General features: G+C 40.8%; 1 protein-coding gene across 4 annotated transcripts in view; it reads right to left on the bottom strand.

Annotated features, from left to right (window-relative positions):
* Positions 1 to 280: 280 nt before the first annotated feature.
* The window catches only part of BCL6 (BCL6 transcription repressor), a 105829-nt gene continuing 83530 nt past the window's right edge, over positions 281 to 22579 (bottom strand). Inside the window, exons 1-10 of one of the 4 annotated variants that reach the window (XM_063916498.1) lie at positions 19840 to 19966; positions 10005 to 10043; positions 9558 to 9726; positions 9083 to 9304; positions 7985 to 8947; positions 7562 to 7737; positions 6464 to 6631; positions 6124 to 6254; positions 4417 to 4554; positions 281 to 2772 (exon numbers count right to left, since the gene is read on the bottom strand). In XM_063916498.1, the coding sequence (XP_063772568.1) occupies positions 2641 to 2772; positions 4417 to 4554; positions 6124 to 6254; positions 6464 to 6631; positions 7562 to 7737; positions 7985 to 8947; positions 9083 to 9304; positions 9558 to 9718 (2091 nt within the window). In that variant the 5' untranslated portion in view covers positions 9719 to 9726; positions 10005 to 10043; positions 19840 to 19966 and the 3' untranslated portion in view covers positions 281 to 2640. Of the gene's footprint in view, positions 2773 to 4416; positions 4555 to 6123; positions 6255 to 6463; positions 6632 to 7561; positions 7738 to 7984; positions 8948 to 9082; positions 9305 to 9557; positions 9727 to 10004; positions 10044 to 19735; positions 19820 to 19839; positions 19967 to 22579 lie in introns of those variants that run through there. The other 3 variants (XM_063916497.1, XM_063916499.1, XM_063916500.1) reach the window with 3 other exon arrangements.

The raw sequence follows: 22579 nt of genomic DNA, 5'->3' as shown, positions 1-22579 counted from the left end.
ACTTCAAGATAAAAAAAGGTTTTCTGGCAATTTTTCACCAATTTGGTGATTGACAATTCCCCAGCAAAACAGTTTTCATAATATTGGAAGTGCTTACATTTGCCATAGCATGTAAATAAGGATAACATAACACCATATATAGAAAATGCTTTTACTAGACAAAAATAAACCATGCAGTTTTAATGTTCCTTTAAACAATTAAAACTAGGGTTTATTATGTATGTTTACTGAGAATTGGATGATTTAATTTTCAGATATACGAATCTCAACTCAGACACAGTTTTCTTGCTGTTAAGGATTTTATTTTTTCTACTTGTACAGCTATTGTTTACAATGCAATAATTCAGTTTTATAAACAGCCCAAACCCTGTCTCCCGGCAGTTTATTATTAACACAAGCAGGACAAAGCATCATGAAATCAACATAAGGAGAACAAATGAAAAGAAATAAAAATGATTGACCTTTCCTAAAGATTAGTGACTAGCTTTAGGCTGTACCTTTTAAAAGGAATTGGGATCAAACATTCATTAACCCCTTCACTGCCAGTGGGACTGACAACATGTTGCTGGACCCCCTGGCACCAATAAGGTTAAAAGGCACCAAAGACAAAATATACATATTTACAAACATACATTTGGAACAAAAAAAAATGTTACATAATCCTTCGACAGGGTGTCTGAGTTTTACATACTGTAAACTTTCACTTCCAGAAAACAAAATAAAACATAAAAATACAAATAGACTGTTGCGTTTAGACAAAATATCTTTTCACGTACACTGGTGCAATACTTTAAAATATGTTATTATAAGTGCTCTATCACAATAAATCTCAGATTGGATTCTGCCCGCAGATACAATCTAAACTTTTGCTGTATTTCAGAATTTTTATAGCGCTTAGTTTTTTTGTAAATCATTTTTGTTTTTAATCTGTATAATATAGGTATATAATTATTTATAATATATACGTGATATTATATATATATATATATATATATATATATATATATATATATACTCTGCCATAAATTCCTTTTCCTTTGGTTAAACCTATAACAAAAGTTAAAGCCCTCTCTTAAAAAGCATACACAATAATTCTTTGTTCTATATTTTTCTCCTTACATAGAGTGCATATTTTGCATACCATAAAATTAAATACTTTTGTATATTTTTTCAAGGGTGCAAGAAAGTTTGCGACTAGAAAAATATTGGATTTTGGTGCCTCCTAGTGCTGGTATAATATTGCAGCCATAGCAATAAGGCACCTTCTGGGGTCACATCAGCCTAATGTACTGTACAAGGCAAGGCTATCACTGACTGCATGACACCAGAAAGCCTTATTGCTGTAGTAAGAAGGGACTAAGGCGGGACAAGTGCTAATCTCTGCCTGGACAGAATGCAGCAGTTTATAATTTCCCATTTAAAGAGAGTCAGTTGATTCTGCCATGACAGTCTCATATTAGACCACAGCGTGGTGCATTGCTAGGCCCTTTAGCAGCCAAGAGATTTACATCGACTCAAGTTTCCCTTACCTCAGACTACATAAAACATCTAGCACCTGGCACAATAACTGTGAAGAAAGTGCATTCAGTCCCGTGCAGTATATACACGGCAGGACCCTCTCCCCTCTAGACAGGGATGCTCTTCCTGGGATATTCATTAAAAATTAGTGCTTTTATCTTCGTAATTCTATTTTATTTGGAAAATATTTTGTAAGGTGCCAAATACAGACCACCATTAAAACCACCAGTATGAGCAGACTGGTACTATGGGTGTAAAAGCTCCTTTTAGACAAGGTGCTTCATTGAAGTGCTTCCATTGTGTTGCATCCATAGAATGTCTTGTCTTGCCTAAGCATGTGGGTGTGATCTGTTATCATTAATGTTTATGGGGACTCGTGTCTAACACCGCTTCCCAGCAGGTTGTGGTTTTACATGTTGTACCTGGTTTCCTTTTCAGTCACTAAAACATGGCTGATGGTAATAACCATTCTTCTGAATTACACACCGTTAGCCACCAACAAAGAAAAATCAACCTATACTAGTAAGGTGGTCTGTTGGGTATCTTAGTAAATATAAGGAATATGGGCTAATCCCAATAATGCCTTAAAGCAGGCTTAGGAACCTGTGGGTTTCCAACTGTTAATAACTAAAAAGAAAGTACCAGCAAACTGCCTGGTAAGGCATACCGGGACCTCGACTACAACAGCTGGATTGCTACAAGTTGTTAACTTTTGCTGTTATAACAAGGATGCCTTGTTGAACCCCTCATACTATATATAAATTGCATTTTGACCGTGATATCGCTCCGCATGGGAGCACCAATGCATTGTTTGCTGGGTCTGCACAGTAGGGTGTAACACGCTTTGCATGTCCAATCACACTCTTAATTCAGTATTTTCTCCTCAACACTGTGGTTCTCTTGGGCTAAGAATTACAACGCTGAAATAATATGAGTGCATGGTTACTACACCACACAGATATAGAAAAAATATGTATGTATATGTGTATTTAATCTATTTACAATGAAGGGCGCACATTTCACATGACCAGGACAAAAATAAAAAATAGCTAAACCCGTTTTATTTCACCCATCTGCACTAACAGGTCAAATTATAGGCACTCCAGAATCGGTGGGCAGGGCTCAGCAAGACTTGGGGAGCTCTGTGGTGGACACACGATACTGGACTTTTGTGTTGGTGATTGCTCCATGTTTCTGGCGCAGATGAAGTCTCAACTGGCTCTTGTGGCGGAAATGGAGGTTGCATTTTTCGCACTGTGAAGAAATGGAGATGAAGGGATTAATAATGATTTTTTTAAATAAATGACAAAGTACAGCAATGTCCATGAAAAACAGTAAGGATTAAAAAATAAGATTGTATACTGGACTTGTATGAAAAATATTTAGAAATGTGGATCAATATGACATACTGCACATGAATGGTTATATCTGAAGCACTGTGCAAACAATTTTCCCTTTGATATTCCTGTCTATTTAGTTTATTAAGGGGCATTTTTTGAAAAAAGTCATCTCCTGAATGTATGTAAGGGGGACATCAGCAGATATCAGGTATATTTTTCAATAGGGGCTGCTCAAATGTCAAACTGGCCCCTATAGCATAGTGGCATACTTTCCCTAGAGGGAGCAGCCAGGTCAGCCCAGAGGGTGGTGGTACAGGGGTCACTGCTTGATATATGTGGAGTTGCAGGGACGTGACGTGGCTAAGGAGGATGTGCGGGGGTAGTGGCTGTGTGCTCGCGCCAGCATGGCCACACCTCCCACTATACAATGTTAAGGTTACCAGCATTGTAAAGTGGCAGACATGGCTATGATGACGTAATTCAGCGCAAATCGCCCACTGTCTCCACCCACTTCATTTGGCAAGTGGGCGACTAGGAGGCAGATAGAGGCTAGATCCATGACACTTGCCCACTCTTCCAGGCAGCCGAGAATGCCACCCTGATTTTTGGCAGCCTCCCGACTATTCTGGGAAAATTGACAAGTATACCCTATAGCTAACCATGGCTGACACATCCAAGTGTCCATCAGCGCACAAAGGCCCGCCCCCACACTCAGAGGTATGCCTCTATTAGCTCCCTTTCTGTGCAGCGTTACTGCTTGTGGTGTGGCCCCGCCCCCAGCACTGCAAAGCAGCGTCTGACCGAGGCAGAGCTGTTGCTGCGTCATCACTCATCTCCCTGCAGCTCCAAGGATCTCCACAAAGCTGGTGAGTGTTAGCTATAAAAAGGATTATAATAAACAAAGAAGATGTTTATGTTATAAATATCTTCTTTTTATTATTCTAATCCTTTTTATATAAAATCTCAAGAGCTTGACAAGGAGCATGACAGGGGAGGCTCTGCCTCTCCTGCCCACCCTGACGCATGTCCCTGCTCCAAACCTCTTGCAGTGTAATGTATTTTGGGTAAGGCCATCTTTACCTTCTGTTTCATATCATTGTATTTACTGTTAATGTCATGATCCCTCTAAGTATAGAATTTAGAAAAGAAGACACATCTAGCTGGTTAAGGTGTGATAGATGCTATAAGGGCCTGATTCAGACCTGATCGCAGCAGCAAAAAATTTTCTCTAATGGGAAAAACCATGTGCACTGCGGTGGGGCAGATATAACATGAGCAGAGAGATTTAGATTTGGGTGGGTTATTTTGTTTCTGTGCAGGGTAAATACTGGCTTCTTTATTTTTACACTGCGATTTAGATTTCAGTTTAAACACATCCCACCCAAATCTAACTCTCTCTGCACATGTTATATCTGCCCCCCCCCCCCCCCCCCTGCAGTGCACATGGTTTTGCCCTTTAAAGGAAGATTTTGCTGCTGCAATCAGGTCTGAATGAGGCCCTAAGACATCTGATTATCTTAATAATTTGTATTTAATATATGAAAGCCAGTTGACCTACATGATAAGGTTTTTCTCCGGTGTGAATACGAAGATGGCTCTTGAGCGTCTGCAAGTGCCTGAATCTAGTTCCACAGATCTCGCATGGGTACGGTTTCTCCCCAGTATGAATCAGCACATGAGCACGGAGATGAGCAACCTAGGAACACAAGACATTTGATATGAATTTGGTTGAGTTGCATTGCCAGTTTGATTATACACTGAAATACACGTAAGATGCAACATATTTCTAACAGATACTATAGAGGCACTTAATAACAATAATAATGTAATGTGCATAACAATAATAAAGTGACATCGGACATGTGCAAGAGGCTATTGCCCAGGAAAATGCTAAATGTATATATATATATATATATATATATATATATATAGGTCATATGACATTCTGCATTTGTCATACAGGATGATTGTACTCGCTGGTTTTCTTATAGTATAGAAATCACTGAAAATGTTGTGTGACTGTAAAAATGCACAAGTCCATGACTAAAAACAGATATAAACAGGCCAGGACAAAACAGTTTTTCTTGATTTTTGACAAGCACTAAAACTGAAGTTAAACGCAACCACTATAACCAAAATATGTTCATGAGATTTAAATAAAAATCTGAATAAATTAGGGGTTATAAGTAGCCCTTTTTCTACTCTCATCCTCTGTCACCATAATACGTCCTTGTTATATTTCTATGTTCAGTTGTATGGGCAGTCTGACCCTGCTGAGTTTTGTGGCATCTTATAAATAAACAATGATGACCAGAGGTTACGTCAAAGTTTCATTACTTGTGGCGTTGTATGCCTGTACTTTGTGAAATTGAGTGTAGCCGCTGGGCTAGCAGCAGATACAGGACCTGACAGCTGACCAGGCACCCGTAACCCTACCTTGACCTCCAATTTGAACAAGACAGACACATGAGAATCATGCAGTATAAACAGTCAGCCTGGAGCTTAATGAGCGCTAGAATACATTTAGAGGCTCCAGAATATTGGGGGTAATTCCAAGCTGATCGCAGCAGAAAACTTTTTAGCAGTTGGGCAAAACCATGTGCACTGCAGGGGATGCAGATATAACATGTGCAGAGAGAGTTAGATTTGGGTGTGGTGTGTTCAATCTGCAATCTAAATTGCAGTGTAAAAATAAACCAGCCAGTATTTACCCTGCACAGAAACAAAATAACCCACCCAAATCTAACTCTCTCTGCAAATGTTATATCTGCCCCCCCTGCAGTGCACGTGGTTTTGCCCAATTGCTAACAAACTTTCTGCTGCGATCAACTCAGAATTACCTCCATTGTCCTTATAAAAGTGCATTATAATGCTCCAAAATTAAGTCCTCTTCAGAAACCAAGAGAACTCTGGTGTAGCTTCTCCAGGTAGGAAGTGCAGAGCAGCAGACAATAGGAAGTGACTGGCCACACCCATAAGTGAGGGGAGACCGTTCCTCCTTATAAAGTTTGGTGTTCCTGTCAAAATATTGACATGGGTTCCACAAATATCTAGCTTGGTGCCAATCACTAGTATAGGATACAAATGCCTCTGTGTCAAGTTTTCCTAACCAATATTGTAATAGAAGACATTGAGGTTTGATATAGATCTTGTTTGATAAAAGTGATATTGCTGGCAAAGAAATTAACTGTAAACATACAAATTAATTACATGAAATAATCTGTTTGCAAAACTGGAGCGTGGTAACTGTGTGGGGACAAATTACCTGTACAAAGCGGGCACCACAGGTCTCACACTTGTAGGGCTTTTCTCCAGAGTGAATTCTTGTGTGGGTCTTTAGGTTTGCAGGTCGGTTAAACTGTGCACCGCAAATACTGCAGCGATATGGTTTTTCACCTAAATACCAAGGACAAAAAAAATTATAAAAATACGAGTTTAAGAATTTTAAAAAAAAATATATAATTTGTAGACAATGGTGGAAAACTGACTGGTCTGTTATTCTATTTTTAAATAGCAAGGGCAATTTCACAAGCACTCCAGACAAATGGTCATACCACAATCTTATAACTAAAGTCAAACTGACCAATAAGTTATTAGGAACCCACCAGTGTGAACGGTCTTGTGGCTGGCAAGGTTTCCCTTGTATCGGAATGATGCTTGGCAGCGGTCACACTTATAGGGCTTGTCACTGTGCATCTGCAGAGTGTGCCTTTTCAAGGAACCTTCCTCAGAGAAACGGGAGTCACATTCATTGCAAAAGAATGTGCCATTTTCTGTGAAGAAAATATAAAATAATTTACAGATTCTAAACATCTGGGTTTAGATCCGCATCTTATGGTGGGAGGGGAAACTTCTACTTATGCGGTTACCATGAACAACCATGAACTAACCAAAACTGTATCAACGGTTCAGATACCATATTATATTAATATTATACATTATAAAGCATGAAAAAATACACTACAAGTGATGGTCCATATTGGTTAACTTAATAGATTTTAGTGATAAAAGCAGGTCTCTAAAGTCCTAATTGATTGCAAAGGCGACTAAAATCTAGTTAGCCAATAAACTTTGATTCAACTTTTATCAATAGCTAACTTTGCTGCCACTAAAATCATGTATATATATATATATATATATATATACACACACACACACACACACTGTATATATATATATATATATATATATATATACACACACATATATATATACATACTTATACATATAGTGAGCATAAAACTGGCAAATTACATTTAAATCTGGTAAAACAGGCTTTCAAAATTTATACAGAAGCCAACTGAGTTTGCTTTACTGGTTTACATTTTGCTTTTAGCGGGTGAAAAATAACGGAAAAGGGGGTGTTTATAAAAACAGACCAGCAGTGGAAAGAGATATAAAAACTAGAGATGAGCGGGTTCGGTTTTACTCGGTTTTACTCTGATTTACTCGGTTCTCAAAACGGCATCTTTCTTATTGGCTCACGGATGTCACGTGTTTTGGATAGCCAATAAGAAAAATCCGGATAAAACCAAACTGGCGTTAATTCTGGCGCTACATCCGAACCCGCTCATCTCTAATAAAAACTGGTGTATTTAATTATAGAGGCTTGTTTATTTATTTTTTTAAATTAAAATCAATTTTGATTACACCTGAAAAAGCAGGTAGCACATTTGCAAATGAATATAAAAATGTAAACATACCACAGCTTGAGTCGGAGTACTCCGACTGGGTTTCAGCAATCTCTTCTCCAAAGTTAGACCCAGGGGTGTGAGGACATATTTCAGGAGGGGATTGTGATGAAAACATGTTGAACTTAGGTGTGTGGATATAGAGAGGTGAATGTCCTTCACTGCTCAGCGGTGACCCTTCCATGCTCCTGTGAAAATAAATAATACAACATCTTTATGTGTTGTACAGAAACCTACATGGATAAAGTGGTCAAAAAAACACTCTGAGCAAGATACCCAATAACTGAAATAATGCTGTAATAGAATAAATAGCAAAATGAGGCTCTGGCAAAATATGTAAATATACACAGTGAATATTGCCATTTACTCTGTAGCCCATGCCAAAATACTACATAAACAAGCTAAGCAGTCTTTTGTGACTGTTTCTGTCTTTACCTGTTTACAATGTTGTTCAACTTGCTAGCCTGGGGTGCTGACGAATCATCAATGCTCTCATTAAGCTTAGTTGAAGCTTGACTGTCCATGCTTTCAGACTTGACCGGTTGTTGACATGATGACTGAGAAGTGTAGAACTGTGGAGACAAGTTGCCCATTTCACTTTGGTTGGTGCAACCTTCTTTTTCTCTCTGGTTAAGGGAATTAAGCAATTTATACTTTTTCCAGTTGCAAGCCTTGGGGTCTGTAGAGGGCTTGGACATAGGAGAACCAGATCCCTGTGAGATGCGTGCATTTTTACTGCTGCTGGACTCTGTTGGAGAGTTAGGTTGGCAGTCAGACTTCTGTGGACTCTGCGGGCTTACAAGACCCTTGCGATTGACAGGAGAGTTTGCAGGTTTAAAGTGCTGAGATATTTCATCCTCTGAGGATGTTCGCTCCTCCTCTTTCCCTTTGTCACAATTGTAGAATGGGCTGCTTCTAACAGAGGGACCAGCCGACCGGGAGCCGGCAAGCACATTATAGTGAGAGTCACTACGTGGATCTTCCAATGCAGCTTCCTTTGGTGAATAGATGTTGTTGTGGCACATGTTAACAGATATATCTGTCACAACTTTCCTGTAATCGCCTAACACAGTCCTTGAATTTTCTCCTGGTAGCACACTTTCCTTAGGATATCTATTGGCTCTTTGGATGTCTGCCATCTGCACATCTCTAATTTCATCCTCTGGAAACAGGAATCCATGCACTGGAATGTGGCTGTACAGTGGGTACGAGGATGGTGAGCCATTGTACAGGTTGGGAATATAGGATCTTCCATCACAGATGGCTGTGTTACGAAGCGGTACTGTATTTTCTGACATCTCACAGTTTCTGTAACCCATAACATCTGGCGGTAACATTGCTCGGCTTTGTAGAAAGTCCTCACCTTTAGATGGTTTCACGGTACTCACAAGATCTTCACTGTGAAAAACAGAAAAAAAGTTATTCACTTGACATTAATGTAGGATCTCTAAAGAAACAACAACACCTGTAAAATGTTTTGGTCTCTAATTATTGTAGCACAGCAGTTATTTAGAAACACTAATGAAAAACTACCTGGTCTTGAGGAACCTCTGACAGGTGTCCACAACGTGTTCCATCTGTAGGTAAAGTGCAGTGCTCATAACTGCCATAATGTTGCTGTCTCTCAAGCTAAGCCGAGATGTATACATGAATTCCAGTAGGACTCTGAACCCCTCCGCGCTGATTTCTGGATCCAAGTTAATAATGTTCATATTGCATTTCATCTGGTCAGTGAAGATAGTGTAGAATAATCCACTGAAAGATGATAAGAACAGTTATGAGGCTCTCGTACATCACAGAGTCTATAAAATGCTTTGGAATTCACAATTCTTTCTATTCTGTTCAGCATTCACAATAGACATACATTTGCCATTGATTCCTGAATAAATAGTTTTAGACACTTGCATGCCCTCTATAAAATATGCAGCAGCTCCCTAGATCGCAAACTCTACAGTTTAATAGCTACCAAAATAAATAATGGATTAGATTCCTACAATTGCTCCTTTACCTGCAGGCCATGAGGACTGTCTTATGAGCCCGAAAGTGCTCCCTGTTCACAACGATGATCACATCTGTTAGGATGTCCCTACTTCGAAGTCGGTTAAGGTTCAAGAGAACATCACTAGCGTGTCTAGTGAACTGAATGCAGCTGTCAGTTGCAGATGTCATTGTTGCCCCTATCAGAGGTAAAAACAAGGACATGACTTAAATGATTCATGAACTTCATAAAGTATTAAGTGGACTTATTAGAACACAGCCTTAGTTGGTTTGTGCAGGAGAGAAGTATGAGGCTCTTGATTTATATATCAAACTAGTTTCAACTTCCACATTAAGCAGTTTGTGCTATTTGTGGATCAGTGAACCTTCACCAGATATGATAATGGACTTAGTATGCAGGTGTGATCCCCTGTGCTCACTAAAATAGATTAAAAGTAAAAATCCTATCAACACTTACCCGAAATCTCAATTCACAATCCAAATTCCTCTTTGAATGCTGAAAAACAAAACACAATGCAAGAAAATATTAGTTATGCTTGTAGACTGACAATAACTATCCTGATAATAAATATGACAGATTACAAATTGTGTTATGATCTGCAATAAGTTTAAACAGTCTGTGACTTTAAAGCTGTGATGGGACTACAAGTCCCAGGATGCAAAGACCGGTACTTGTACATCAACAGGTATAAATTAACAGGTTGCCTACCTCTGATCTACATAAACATTATCAATAAAAGCACTGGATTTGGGGAAACTGAAATTCATATAGTAGGCTATTTATATTTAGTCAACTATTGCTGTTAAATAGTTAATCCATTTTGTGCTAAATGTGTAAACTAGAAAGACACACTTTAAGCGATTGTGACTCATTCATCTTCCTGTTCTCTGGAACTCTGAAACTAGGCATTTCCCTTATTGTGTGGTTTGTTGCCTTTTTCTACTATATTCCCATTCGCATGCATCCCAACAGTACTAATGGCTAAAGTAAAACACCTGGGAGATAGACAATGCTACTTTGGTTGCATTCTAAAACTGAATAACATGATAAGCACCCCACATAACAAAGCTAGAACAATCTCAAAATAGCCATTTGTAGCTACAGATAATAAATAGTGGCTAGTACTGTATTGGATGAGCAACACATACCTTTCAGAGACACATGACATGTTTATCCTACACATTATATCTCACAGAAATGTAATATTCAGTCATTGACTTGTCATCAGGTTAAATCACATACTTTATACCTTACTTTTAATTGTATTCAAAGAGTTAAACATATACTGCAGACTGCAGCGCAAAACTTAAGCCGGGTACACACTAGGCAATTTCAGACGTTATCGTTTATTTTTAGGCTTATATCGTCCAGTGCGTATGGGGGTATTATTGGTGAATGATGAACGATGCACGCTCCCACATGTCGTTCAGCGATCACCAATATTAAGTTGAAATGCAGCTCAACCCGTCAATGTCTGAGCTGTATGTCCGGGAATGCAGGCGGTGACGTCACTGATCGTTATCGTTGAGTGACAATGTTCAGTGTGTACGCGCTATATCGTTGAACGCTATATCATTGAACAATATAGTCATTCATCGCCGGCATTTCAGCATCGCCTAGTGTGTATCCGGCTTTAATCACAGGAATTGCCCATACTAGGAGAAGACCACATGTCTGAAAGTTCTTCACCTGTCTTGGAAACTCTCTGCAATGACATCACAGCAGCCAATGTGAATCTGTCAACATGAATGAGGCATATGACTCATTCCTGGCAGTTACAAGATTAAGAGAAAATAACGTTTCTATAGCCAGACGTTTCATCAGCCAGGGCTTCCTATATAAAGTGTTGCCCCTTTAACTCGTTACTGTAACTGACATTTCCAACATGGGTCATTGAATGTTCCTACTACATCTGGATAGAGTACTATGTTGTTTTCAAGATGATGTGCCCCAAAAGAAAAACCTAAACTTAAAAAGTAACCTTTTAAATTCTGCACCCAGTAAATCATATTCATCTCAACTGCCACATATCACAATTAATAATGTGGTCTCTCACTTTATCAGGGGTTAAACATTATTCCTTCATTGGAAGGCCATAGTACAGTATAATCAAGCTGTGTGAGTAACAAAAGGAAGTCATATATATTTTCCATAGAAATATAAATACACATATGCAATTACAAACTTTTCCAAAGTACAGATTTATAAGCAGCCTCCCGTAAGTGCAGTCAGTACAACTTTGTCTGGACTTTAACCCTTTCCTGCCAGCCACTTTCTAAAAATTGCATACCAAATCATCAAGACATACTGTAGGCATAATAAGGTAGAGTAAATTACCTTATGCATAGGATGCAGAGGACAGACTCCTGGATACATGGATCTGACTGGTAGAATATTAACTGCCATACATTCCATGTTGTCATTAAACACCACCTGCCCACAGATGCTGTACATTAACACTGTTTACTACAGAGGAAAAAGGGGTGGATATTCCAGCCATATCATTCTGGGAAATATTTGACTCAGACTAGGATTACTTCACCCAATGAACTCCGCTACCATAAACTTTCCTGGAAAGTGCATTCAGGACAGGCAGCTTTACAGTATGTATCCTGTTCTAGATTTCCTTTACAAAAATACAAATTATCATCAGTAAAGGGAGGGGGGTACTGCTACCTAGTGTTACAAAGAAGAGCAGTAGTTTAGGATCCAACTCAAAGTGCACATAGAATTGTGAAAAACTGTCAATATCAGCTTGTAAATAGTGGTTCTGATGTTTTATGGGCACTATATTATCAGACACACACACATACATATATAATATTTGATTCTACATAATGTGGTTTATGAAGTTCATGGAAGTTGAGGTAGACCGGATATCAAACATATACTATATACCTATACAGGGGCGGAAGATTCCTGGTAGGACAACGAGTCTGTGGGTCCTGTTGTGTGCTGTCATGTGGCCTTCACCCCCACCATGACAGGCAGCCCACTGCACTCAGTACACTGCATTGTCCCCATTCATTCTGTTATTCCATCTCTGAGGCACATCAACTCTGCCATCCAGTGATGCTGCCATGGCTACACGGTATGTTATACCTCTTGTGCTGCCCATGTCGAGACAGTTCTACAAAATTTTACAGGGACACTTTTAGTTCTCAATCCACCTCTGGTCTCAGACACAATGGCAGCAAAAGACGCAAGGAAGGGCGCAACTGCATACAATCAGGCCCTATGAGAAGGGATCCCACCCCCTCAACAGACCCCACCTCCATTGGGCTGCTTCCATAAATTTCCCGGGCTGGTTTTCCATCCCAATCCGCCCCTGTATGTATATGTTCTTTGCAGACTTCCATATGCCTTTACCAGTGGTTGCGCACTGAAGCCCCAACAATGGGCTACCATGTTCAAAGGTCACACCTGTGGAGTGAGGGACAGGGGGCATCTGAGCCAAGCAATCTTGTGATTCAAGTTTAGGACTGTGCAAAAAGTTGTATTGGGGCACAAACTTATTCATTCAATTTCTTGAACAGAATCAATTGTAGTTTATATGGAAGAGACGTTCTTGGCAATGAACATTATAATTGATCCCACTAAAACTATTAATTTTAGAAGAAAAGAGGAGGAGTGAAAAGCTGACATGTCCTCTTCCTAGGGGCACATTACAATATGAAAGCAAATTCCTGATTGAGTGCCATGGGGCTTATACCACTGGTCCCGTCTGTGCTTCCGACATACTGGACTTTTCCTCATTCCCTTTTGAATGGCGGGAGCACCATTCCCCCCCCCCCCCCCCCCCCCCTGCATGGCACGCAGGTCTATGGCCCACATAAATGTATGTGTGAAAGGTATTTGTTAATTGTAATAACGGCACTTTCTGACAGTCTTTATCATATTCCATACCATTTTGGATACATACACACTGGCATTTGAAATGCTTTTTTAGCATTGGTTCACAGATAATTCCATGCATTGTAAAGCATGTAAAACGCCTATAAATAGCTCTGACACTGGATACCACACCCACTAATGCATCCTATAATCATTTTAGCCCAAATGGTACTTATTCCATTTCTAGGCATTTGCCAGTTAAATGCACTGCACAAATGCACAATCATCTTTAAGGTATTTGTAAAAGTGCTTTAGAAATGTTACTAGTGTTATAAAAACACAACTCAAACACTAGCAGGTATGCAGTCTAAGACAAACAACTATAAAAACTGATACACAACTTTGCAAAAAATAAAAACAGTAGTAATTGTTTACAACTGGTTTCTTACAAGTCTACTTGTCATTCAGTAAAAGACCAAGTAGTACATTTTGCTCATTTCTTCGATGTATCATTAAATTCTTTTATGTTAAACTTAATACACGTTATTGATTCCGTGATATCTCTCAAGCCTCTAAGAAAACGTAGGTGGCAATCTTTCTAATGGGAAATGTTTCTAGTTGGATGTGTCATACAACTAAAAGAGATGTGTTAGATATCTGCTTCATTATAAGAGTGGAATAACTTTGCCTGTAATTCCCAACAAGAGCTGAGACATACAAGCTGATCTTACTGAACTCTAGAAAGTATTAAAATCATCTGGTCATGCTAGTATTTCATTGGTAGGTCAGTCAGGAAAAAACAAACCCACATTAGTCTAAGTCATGCCTTTGGCAGCAGTAGCAATACAAGTAAACCAGGCTTATTAAAAGAGAACTTCTTCCAGTATACATCACTGTTCATCCCCTCAATGAAATTGTTCACTGGAAAACCGTTTGCGTAATCTAAAACAGGGATAAACAATGTGAGGCACTCCAGCTGCTCTGGAACAACACATCCCAGCATGGCCTGCTACAGGTATACCATGCACTAACAGCAATACTGCGGCAGGGCATGCTGGGAGGTGTAGTTCAACGGCAGCTGGAGTGCCACAAGTTGCTTAACCCTGATCTAAAACATGATGCCTTTTACAAAAATCTGTACTTCGTAGAAAGATAAAGACAAAAAATAGAAGGGCAATTCTCCCAGTTTGCTTTCCAGTTGAGAATCACTTTCAAGTCAAATGGATTAATAATTTAAAAACACACAAGTCGCCTGGGATTTGTGACTGGCAGCGAGATGTGACTGCAATGTTACTCATTCCTTATTTAACCAACAACTTGTAACAGTATCAGAGAAGTGCAAGTTCTAAGTGTTACCACATGAAGTGACACTTCACAAAGATGGTATGAACTGGTTAATCCTGTTGCCAAGGTGAGAACCATCAGAATACAGAGAGGAAACAAAAACAGGAAAGCATAATTCTAATTACCAAAAATAAGGGTATGTAAATGAGTGTAAACAAATAAGCAGTAAAAAATCTGTAGATGTGTACTTCACCTAAATGTAGCAACAGAGCTCATTCATTTCCAGTGAGTGACATTACAAACAGCAGGCAAGCTTTCAAGCTAGCTTCCATTCTTGTTAGGAAAAGGATCAGCAACAAGCAGTGTAAAAATAGGTGTGTATAAATAAAAAAATAAATAGAAAATAAGAAATGTAAACAAAAACATGCTTTTATTTGATCTTTTTATTTTCATGCTGGAAAACTTGCCTTTATTTCATATAAGTCAACCTTACTAAGATAAAAAGTGCAATTACACTATTAGGAACCCAAACGATTTCAAATATTTATGAAATAAAAAATATAAAATAAGAAAAAAAAAAAAAAGAAATCAACCTACTCTAATTCTATCTAACCAGAGACATTAATAGTCTGATGGTCTATAACAGTGTTTTTCAACCGCTGTGCCGCGGAGCGGTTGTCAAGTGTGCCGCCGCCGGAGATCCCTGCTGCCAGTCCCCGTCTGCACTATACAATGACCGCGTAAGAGCTGCCTGCGATGCCCGACAGTAATACTGATTTACAGCATCACTATCGGGCAGCGCAGGCAGTTCTTCTGCGGTCACTGTATAGTGAAGACGGCAGCTCTCCTGCGGGCCCGCCCGTGACCCCTACGACGTGGCGTGACTCATAGGTCACGTACACATCACCATCCAGCCCGGGTATTGTCTAGTGTACCTTCGTGGCCCGTGCTGCTCCTCACTGCTCCTGCCGCTAAGGGGGAAAACAAAAAAGGTTTGGGCCAGTGCTTTATGCTGTGTGTGCAGTGCCATTACTATGTGTATGGTGGCGTTACTGTGGGGGTCAGTGTCTCTGGTGGCATTACTGTGGGGGTCAGTGTGTGTGGTGGCATTACTGTGGGGTTCAGTGTGTCTGGTGGCATTACTGTGGGGGGGCAATGTGTGCAATTACAATGGGGGACAGTGTGATGGCAATACTATGAGGGTCAATGTGTGGAATTACTGTGGCAGTGTGTTCAAGTACTGCGCATTATTTTAATAGCTGTTGGGGACAATGTGTCTGTGTTTTTCCCCTTGGGGACAAATATGTTTGTTTTATTTCCCTGTGTGTGTTTTATTTTTCCGTGGGGTACCGATGGTGTGCCTTGGCAATTTTTCAATCTTTTTGGTGTGCCGCGAACTAAAAAAGGTTGAAAATCACTGATCTATAAGAAAGCATGATCCAGAGACAGAAACAAAACGCAGTATGTGAACGGGTGAATGCACTGTAAATGGTTTAAAGTATCACAATTAGAATGTAATTTCTAAAGAAATATGACAGAAAAACAAAACACAATAGGCTAGTTACACAGAGATTAGTGCATTCTTGTGCAGTACGGCAGTACCCACAGGCTTGTAGTCAGTGACATAACTTTTGCGGACACTGGAGGGCAGTAGTTTCATTCTTTTCAGAATTTGACATGTCATTTCCATAATGGTTCCCAAAAAAAAAAAAATTGTTTTTGGATAAACACACACACACACACACACACACACACACACACACACACACACACACACACATTTGTTATGATGTTTCGCCTTTTCTCGCTTATTACAAAAAAAAGCTTTTATGTAGATTTGAACACAACATGTGATTTTGTTTTTTTGCTTTTCCCCACCAAGTCACCCTGGCTCCAGAAGCTTGGCCATAAAATAACAGTTTTCAAGTATATGGCTTCTAGCCTTGGCAGGGGCCAGCCTTGAAATGCATTAGTTAGGAGCTGCACAGAAAGACACCTCCTTTGTAAAATAACCTGAACAGTCTCCCTGACAGAGCCAACTATAACCCTAACCTCCTAAGGATGACACAGCACGCAGCCAAGAAGGAATGTTCTATTATGGGAACATGAAACCTGTACTTCTCACTTTCTGGTGGCTTGTGCCACCCAACCTGCTGGTACACTGTTCAGCAGAAATTAATGGAACAGGGAAAAGCAAGTCTTATATTATCCCCTTTTCAGACAGAAAAGTATGGTCATTTGACTTTCTGTGTGAAAGGGTATTAGTTAGGCTTTCAGTAAATGGCAGATACCTCCTTAAATACCTGCCAAATACCATGTTCCATACAGTGGTCAATAGTGTTAAACTTAGTAACACCAAATAGCATGGTACACAGCTTCATAAAGCAGAACGGAATATGCTGGCACCATATTAACAAATGTTAATAAATAAACTTTGATCAGCAGTAAATCACACTCTGCAAACATGGTCAATAGAGGACTAAAATACGTTATGGTGGGGGTGCCAGGTTGTAAATAGGAGACAGGACAGTAAAACGCCTGATTGATGGAGTGTTTTTTGTTTTGTGTTTTTGCTACACAGCTGAAACATGAGCATAGGGCAAAAATCCATTCGTGCCTTCCAGCCAGTGCAGAGGAATGTGAAACCTCCAGTTAACCTCTCTCAAGCCACAGGGGGAAAGAGTTTCTGTGTTAACCCCTTCTCTGCCATAGTTGTTACATAATTTGATATAAAAAGTCCAGTTAGGATGGGAGATGATTTGCGACCCCAGGCTTGTTGATTTCCCACCACAGCATACGCAAAAACAAGCAGTGAGGCTCTAAATTTAGCGAGTCACTTGGGAATGTTAATAGACACTGCCAATATAATACTGACCACCAGAGGGCGACGCAGTATCGGCTACATCGCGCAGACATATGTTATTTACCATTATTTGGACAATGTTCCGCTGAAGGCTGGAGTTTCAGACATGACTGATTATTGGCATATGTAATCCAAACTAATGTGATCGGTTCTGCACAAGCACTCATCTCCTTGGTAATCACCAATTCTTCAATCAGATGCACTGACAGCACTGATACATTGTAAATAAGACAGTCAGCTAGCTGTGTAATACAGGAGCCCGGCAGAATCACCTGAGTACGTGGAAGTGCTGCTGGGAGCCAGTGTAAAGTTTGACAGTGGCGAGTACTCCGGTGTACACCGGATTCTCACGTGGGATACTAGACAACGCTTGTGACAATATAATGGACATCTACCGACCACTACGCAACTATGCATTAGCAGTACATTGAGAAAATATATCAACTGTATCTAAATATGAGAATTTGTTTTGAAACCCGTTAGCTGATTTACAAATAGAAAGGGGTGTGTGCTGTCATTAAGAGGGAACTGTTATATAAGGGAAAGCGCTATCTTATTAGAGGGGCGCACAGTCCTATGAGGGGGCAGTGCCCCATTCTACTGTAAGGTGGGCACGCTGCTACTATAAGGGGGGCACAGTCACATGAGGAACGCCCTGCTCCCCGCACATAGCAGGCGGATTTAGTAAAAGTGTATAATACGCCTGGCACCCACTACGTATAATTAGGTAACTGCGTATATAATGTGGGTGCAGCCCAGCCAAGGAGAACCCCCTGATCCGCGCATAACCATATCTCCAGGAATAGCGTGTGGACCGGGGCCAGCACAACTTCACTCTGGGATGCTGATTTACGAGGCTCGCTGCCTGTGCCAAGTTCCTGCATAGTAAACACAGAGCACATAGGAGGGCGCACTGGGAGCGGAGATGCGCATTCTCCAGCTCCTATACCTATACCCCCTGTAATAACTATCCGGGGGCAGCCAGACACCTCTGTGCACTGCAGCCAGCCCCTGTGTCAGCGTCTAGACAGCCCCCATATGCCCCTGCAGCGCTGCCCCGTGTAATAACACCCGCAACGGGCTTTAGGAGAATCCGAGACCATAAAGTCTGAACAAGAAGTGCCCCTTAGTTCGCCCGGAGCTGTGGCCGTAGAGCCCAGGCACCCACATAGGGCACAGTCGCACGCTGCGCACTCACTGCTAGGCTACAGCCCGGAGACATGCCTATACCCACCCCGAAACGCTGCATACAGGCCCGCTGCACCCACCACATCCTACACAGCTCCAGCTTGTTACCGTTGTGTATATATAGAATATCATAGACAGCAAGTGGTGTATAGTCTGAGAGCCCCTGAGACCACCACATGCACAGGGCACAGGTGCAGGCACACGTCCTGCATACATGTGCCACCCTATTCTCTACATGCACAGCAGCCTCACAGCACGCTGGCAGTACCCGGGCACGCTGCTGTCAGTGATCGATCGCATACACGGGAACACCAGTCTGGCACTCTCATTTTACCCCCGGAGCAAGTGGAGAGAAGCCAGACAGAGAGGTTGACACACACAGAGATACACAGGGACAGAGGCTGGCGCACACAGAGACAGAGGCTGGCACACACAGACACACACACAGAGGCTGGAACACACAGAGACACACACACAGGGACAGAGGCTGGCACACACAGGGACACAGGTTGGCATACACAGAGACACACACAGGGACAGAGGCTGGCAGATAAGAGAGTCAGGAGCGGGGAGTCCCCCTGGCTGCACTCATCCACAGTATAGGCAGATGCAGAATATGCTCAGCGTCCAGACAGTCCATTATCTCCTGGCATCCAATAATGCCCTATGTACACTCCTGGTGGCATCCAGTAGTCCCCTATATACACTACCGAGCTACCACATCACATGCCTCTATATATACACAGTAAAACAAGATAAGCTGCATCTCTATGAGATAGTCCCTTCCAATTACAAATCATTGCAGGGAAAAGATAACGCTATCTAATGTTCCCATCAATCCTCCACTACAAACAAATCATAATCTCCTCGAAAATATGTAAAAAGTAACAAATACAGTAAAAAAATAACAAATAAATAAAATAGCATAAGGAGCGCAGGCAGAAGCCAGGAGCCGCTAACCCAGCCACTGGCAAGTGATTAAAAAAAAAAAGAATTAAAGAGAAAAGCGAATGATCACCTGGTAGGGCTTTCCTAGAAAATCCTTGCATCACCACTTCTAAGAACCCCCAGTTCTAAGAATCAACAGGGCTCAATTCTCGGAATTTGAGCTTCTGATCTTACCATTATATGCAGGCAGGGGAGGACTGAGAGCCAGCCAGCCAGCCCCTTTCCACTTTCTCCTGCCCATCGTACTCGTCCAAAAGCAGCCAGTGACCATCCAAACCCACTGTCCTGCCAGCAGAAAATGCCTCTTACAAGAATGCATCTTCCTTAAGGGTATACTTCAGGTAAACAGCATTTGGGGACCCTGGAACCTCCTGGCCGAGTTGGTATCGCCCGGCTGAGTGGGTCACGTGGTGTGCCTTTGGCCGTGACGTAGGCTTTCAACTTGAAAGGACAGCCCAGAAATTCTGAGAACTAATTTGCTATTCTGTGACATAAGAGAGGGTCCGGAGCCCGCTGTGTACTGTGTGTGTTGCACATAATCATCCACTTTCTATACCCAGAACAGAGGGGGACCCTTCAAATTGCACACAAATAAAAGGCTCCTTCCTTACATACGCCTCATCAGATGCGCAGCTTTCCTATAGGCACCCATGCTCTAGACTAGGCAGGGTGGCATTGCCAGGTCTGTACCCATTCCTATATCACAGTCTGGAGGACTATGAGCTTTCCAGCCGGATCCCTCATTCTGCAAGCTGACTACATGGACGTGAGCATTGCATTTATTCTGTCAGATCTCTCATTTTTCTCGAAGTACAGTCATCTGTCGGGCAGCTGGCCTATCATTTTCCTTAAGAGGGGACCATACTTCATTATTGAACTGTGCCAGCGGACTGTACTGGTATTCTTCATTTATCCCATGGACTATAAGTGTGGTATGGTATATGCTGTAATATAGACCAGAACTCTGTAACTGCATGTCATTGTTGCTGATGTGAATGGTAATGTTACTATGTGGGATTGCTTTCAGTGGAATGTATACATGTTCTGCCTGTGCAGTGGAACTCAGAGAATGGCATCTTTCTGGCATTTATTAACTCTGACCTTTAGATCACAAGGAGATCGCTGCCTGAAAGAGGACACTCAGGATTTCTTATACTGTATTTTGTGTGTGCTATATAAATGACTGTTAATAAATAAATAATATACAAACTAATATGTTAGATACACAGAACAGGTCTTAGATGTCTATTTGGGTGCATGGGTGGGGCTTCTCTGTCTACAGGAAATAGACGCCTATTGCTATTTAGCATTTGCAGACTGTCTGTATGTACTGTATGATCCATTCTCCTGGTAGAGAGGGTTAAATAGGCAGTACATAGAGAGAGTGTGATGGACCTGAGAAGTCAGAATAACTCTTACATCTATAGCCGGATACAGGATTATAGCCTAACTAATCAGATTGACCATGGTTTTATGTTGCAGCCTGTGTCTATAAAATGACAGCTTTAAATAAAAAGTGACACAATGGGTTTAACTCATCCAGTTCCTGATTATGATTCTTATTTTCAAATACAACTGGCTGGCAAAAAGTGTATCTTCCCGGGAACTACAATGTCATCTATAGAAAGCAGCAGGGTTATTAAATATTCATTTAAATACATTCATGTGTTTACAGGCAAGCAGAGAATTTACTGTTTGGATAACCATTTGCACTATATATATATATTGTATTGGCTATTTTAAAATGTACTTCCTACAAGCTACTGCACTAAATAGCCTGGTGGGGTCTGCAGGGCTTGCACTGCCCTCTACAATGTTACTGCTTATGTTCCTCTGTCTTGTAAGTCTTCAACTAGTTTTGATGGCTGCCAAAATGGAATATCAACAGTAAACATAACTAATGCTTTAGAAAACTGCATCAGGTGCCAACTAAAATAGAAGGGAGTATATACTGTAACTCCTGTCGTGCCACTCATCTTATTTGCTGAGTCTGTATGTAATGAACATGGTACATATATATTTATTCTAAGCTTCCCCACTTTTCCTAAGAGTGAATTTTCAGTTTACTTTCCTTTATAGTGGTGCAGACATTCTAATAGTAGGCCCCTGTTTACACAAACGTATCCCGTGATCTGGTTTAGATGGGCTGGGTTGCTGTAGTTTGGCCTGTTCTGCCTCTGTGTGACCTACTTTTTAACAACTGGGTGCTATGTACCGAAGTTGCTAATGGAAAGAAATCCAGTGGGTGTTCAGGCATCCTGTATATCCAAAATCTACCCTAAAATATCTGTAGTGTTAACGGTAACTTAAAACTACTGTCAGAATATTTAAAGTTACATAAGCTAGTTGACCTAATTTTCCTAAACTCTTAAGTTAAAATGTAAATCATTCTTTTCCCACAGCAATAAGTGAGAGGGAAAACCACTTTCTGCTAAGAAATGATCAGTTTAACACTAGCTTGTCATGTAACAAATGACAGTTAGGTGCCCATTGTTCATTATTGATCATGCATACATGTTAAACTCAATACTGTGATAATTTAAGGCATATTTAAGAATATATGTGGGGGCAGTTTTGTACAAATAAGTGAGCGTTTACAAGCTCCGTTACAACCTGCACTTGTTAACCAGCTTAAAACCACCTGAGAGTCTGGCTTTTTAAATGCCCTTTGTGCACTTGATCCTATTGCAACAGATCTAAGCTGTTTCTGATCCTTCTCCGAAGTAGAACCTAATTGACAAGGACTGGTACTTTTCCATTGAGAGCAACTGTCCCTTGGTTTGTTTGTACTCTGCAAGTGGAAGCCTTGTGCATTACATTCCAGTCATGGGTGCATTCTCATGGGTCCTGAGCCATAATAATGTCTGCCTAGAACCTGCATTTACTGCTTTCTATCCATTTCATTAAGAAATGC

Source organism: Pseudophryne corroboree, chromosome 4 (assembly GCF_028390025.1).
Source record: "Pseudophryne corroboree isolate aPseCor3 chromosome 4, aPseCor3.hap2, whole genome shotgun sequence".
In the NCBI taxonomy this organism is placed as follows: Eukaryota; Metazoa; Chordata; class Amphibia; order Anura; family Myobatrachidae; genus Pseudophryne; species Pseudophryne corroboree.
This window is presented reverse-complemented; position numbering and strand designations above follow the sequence as displayed.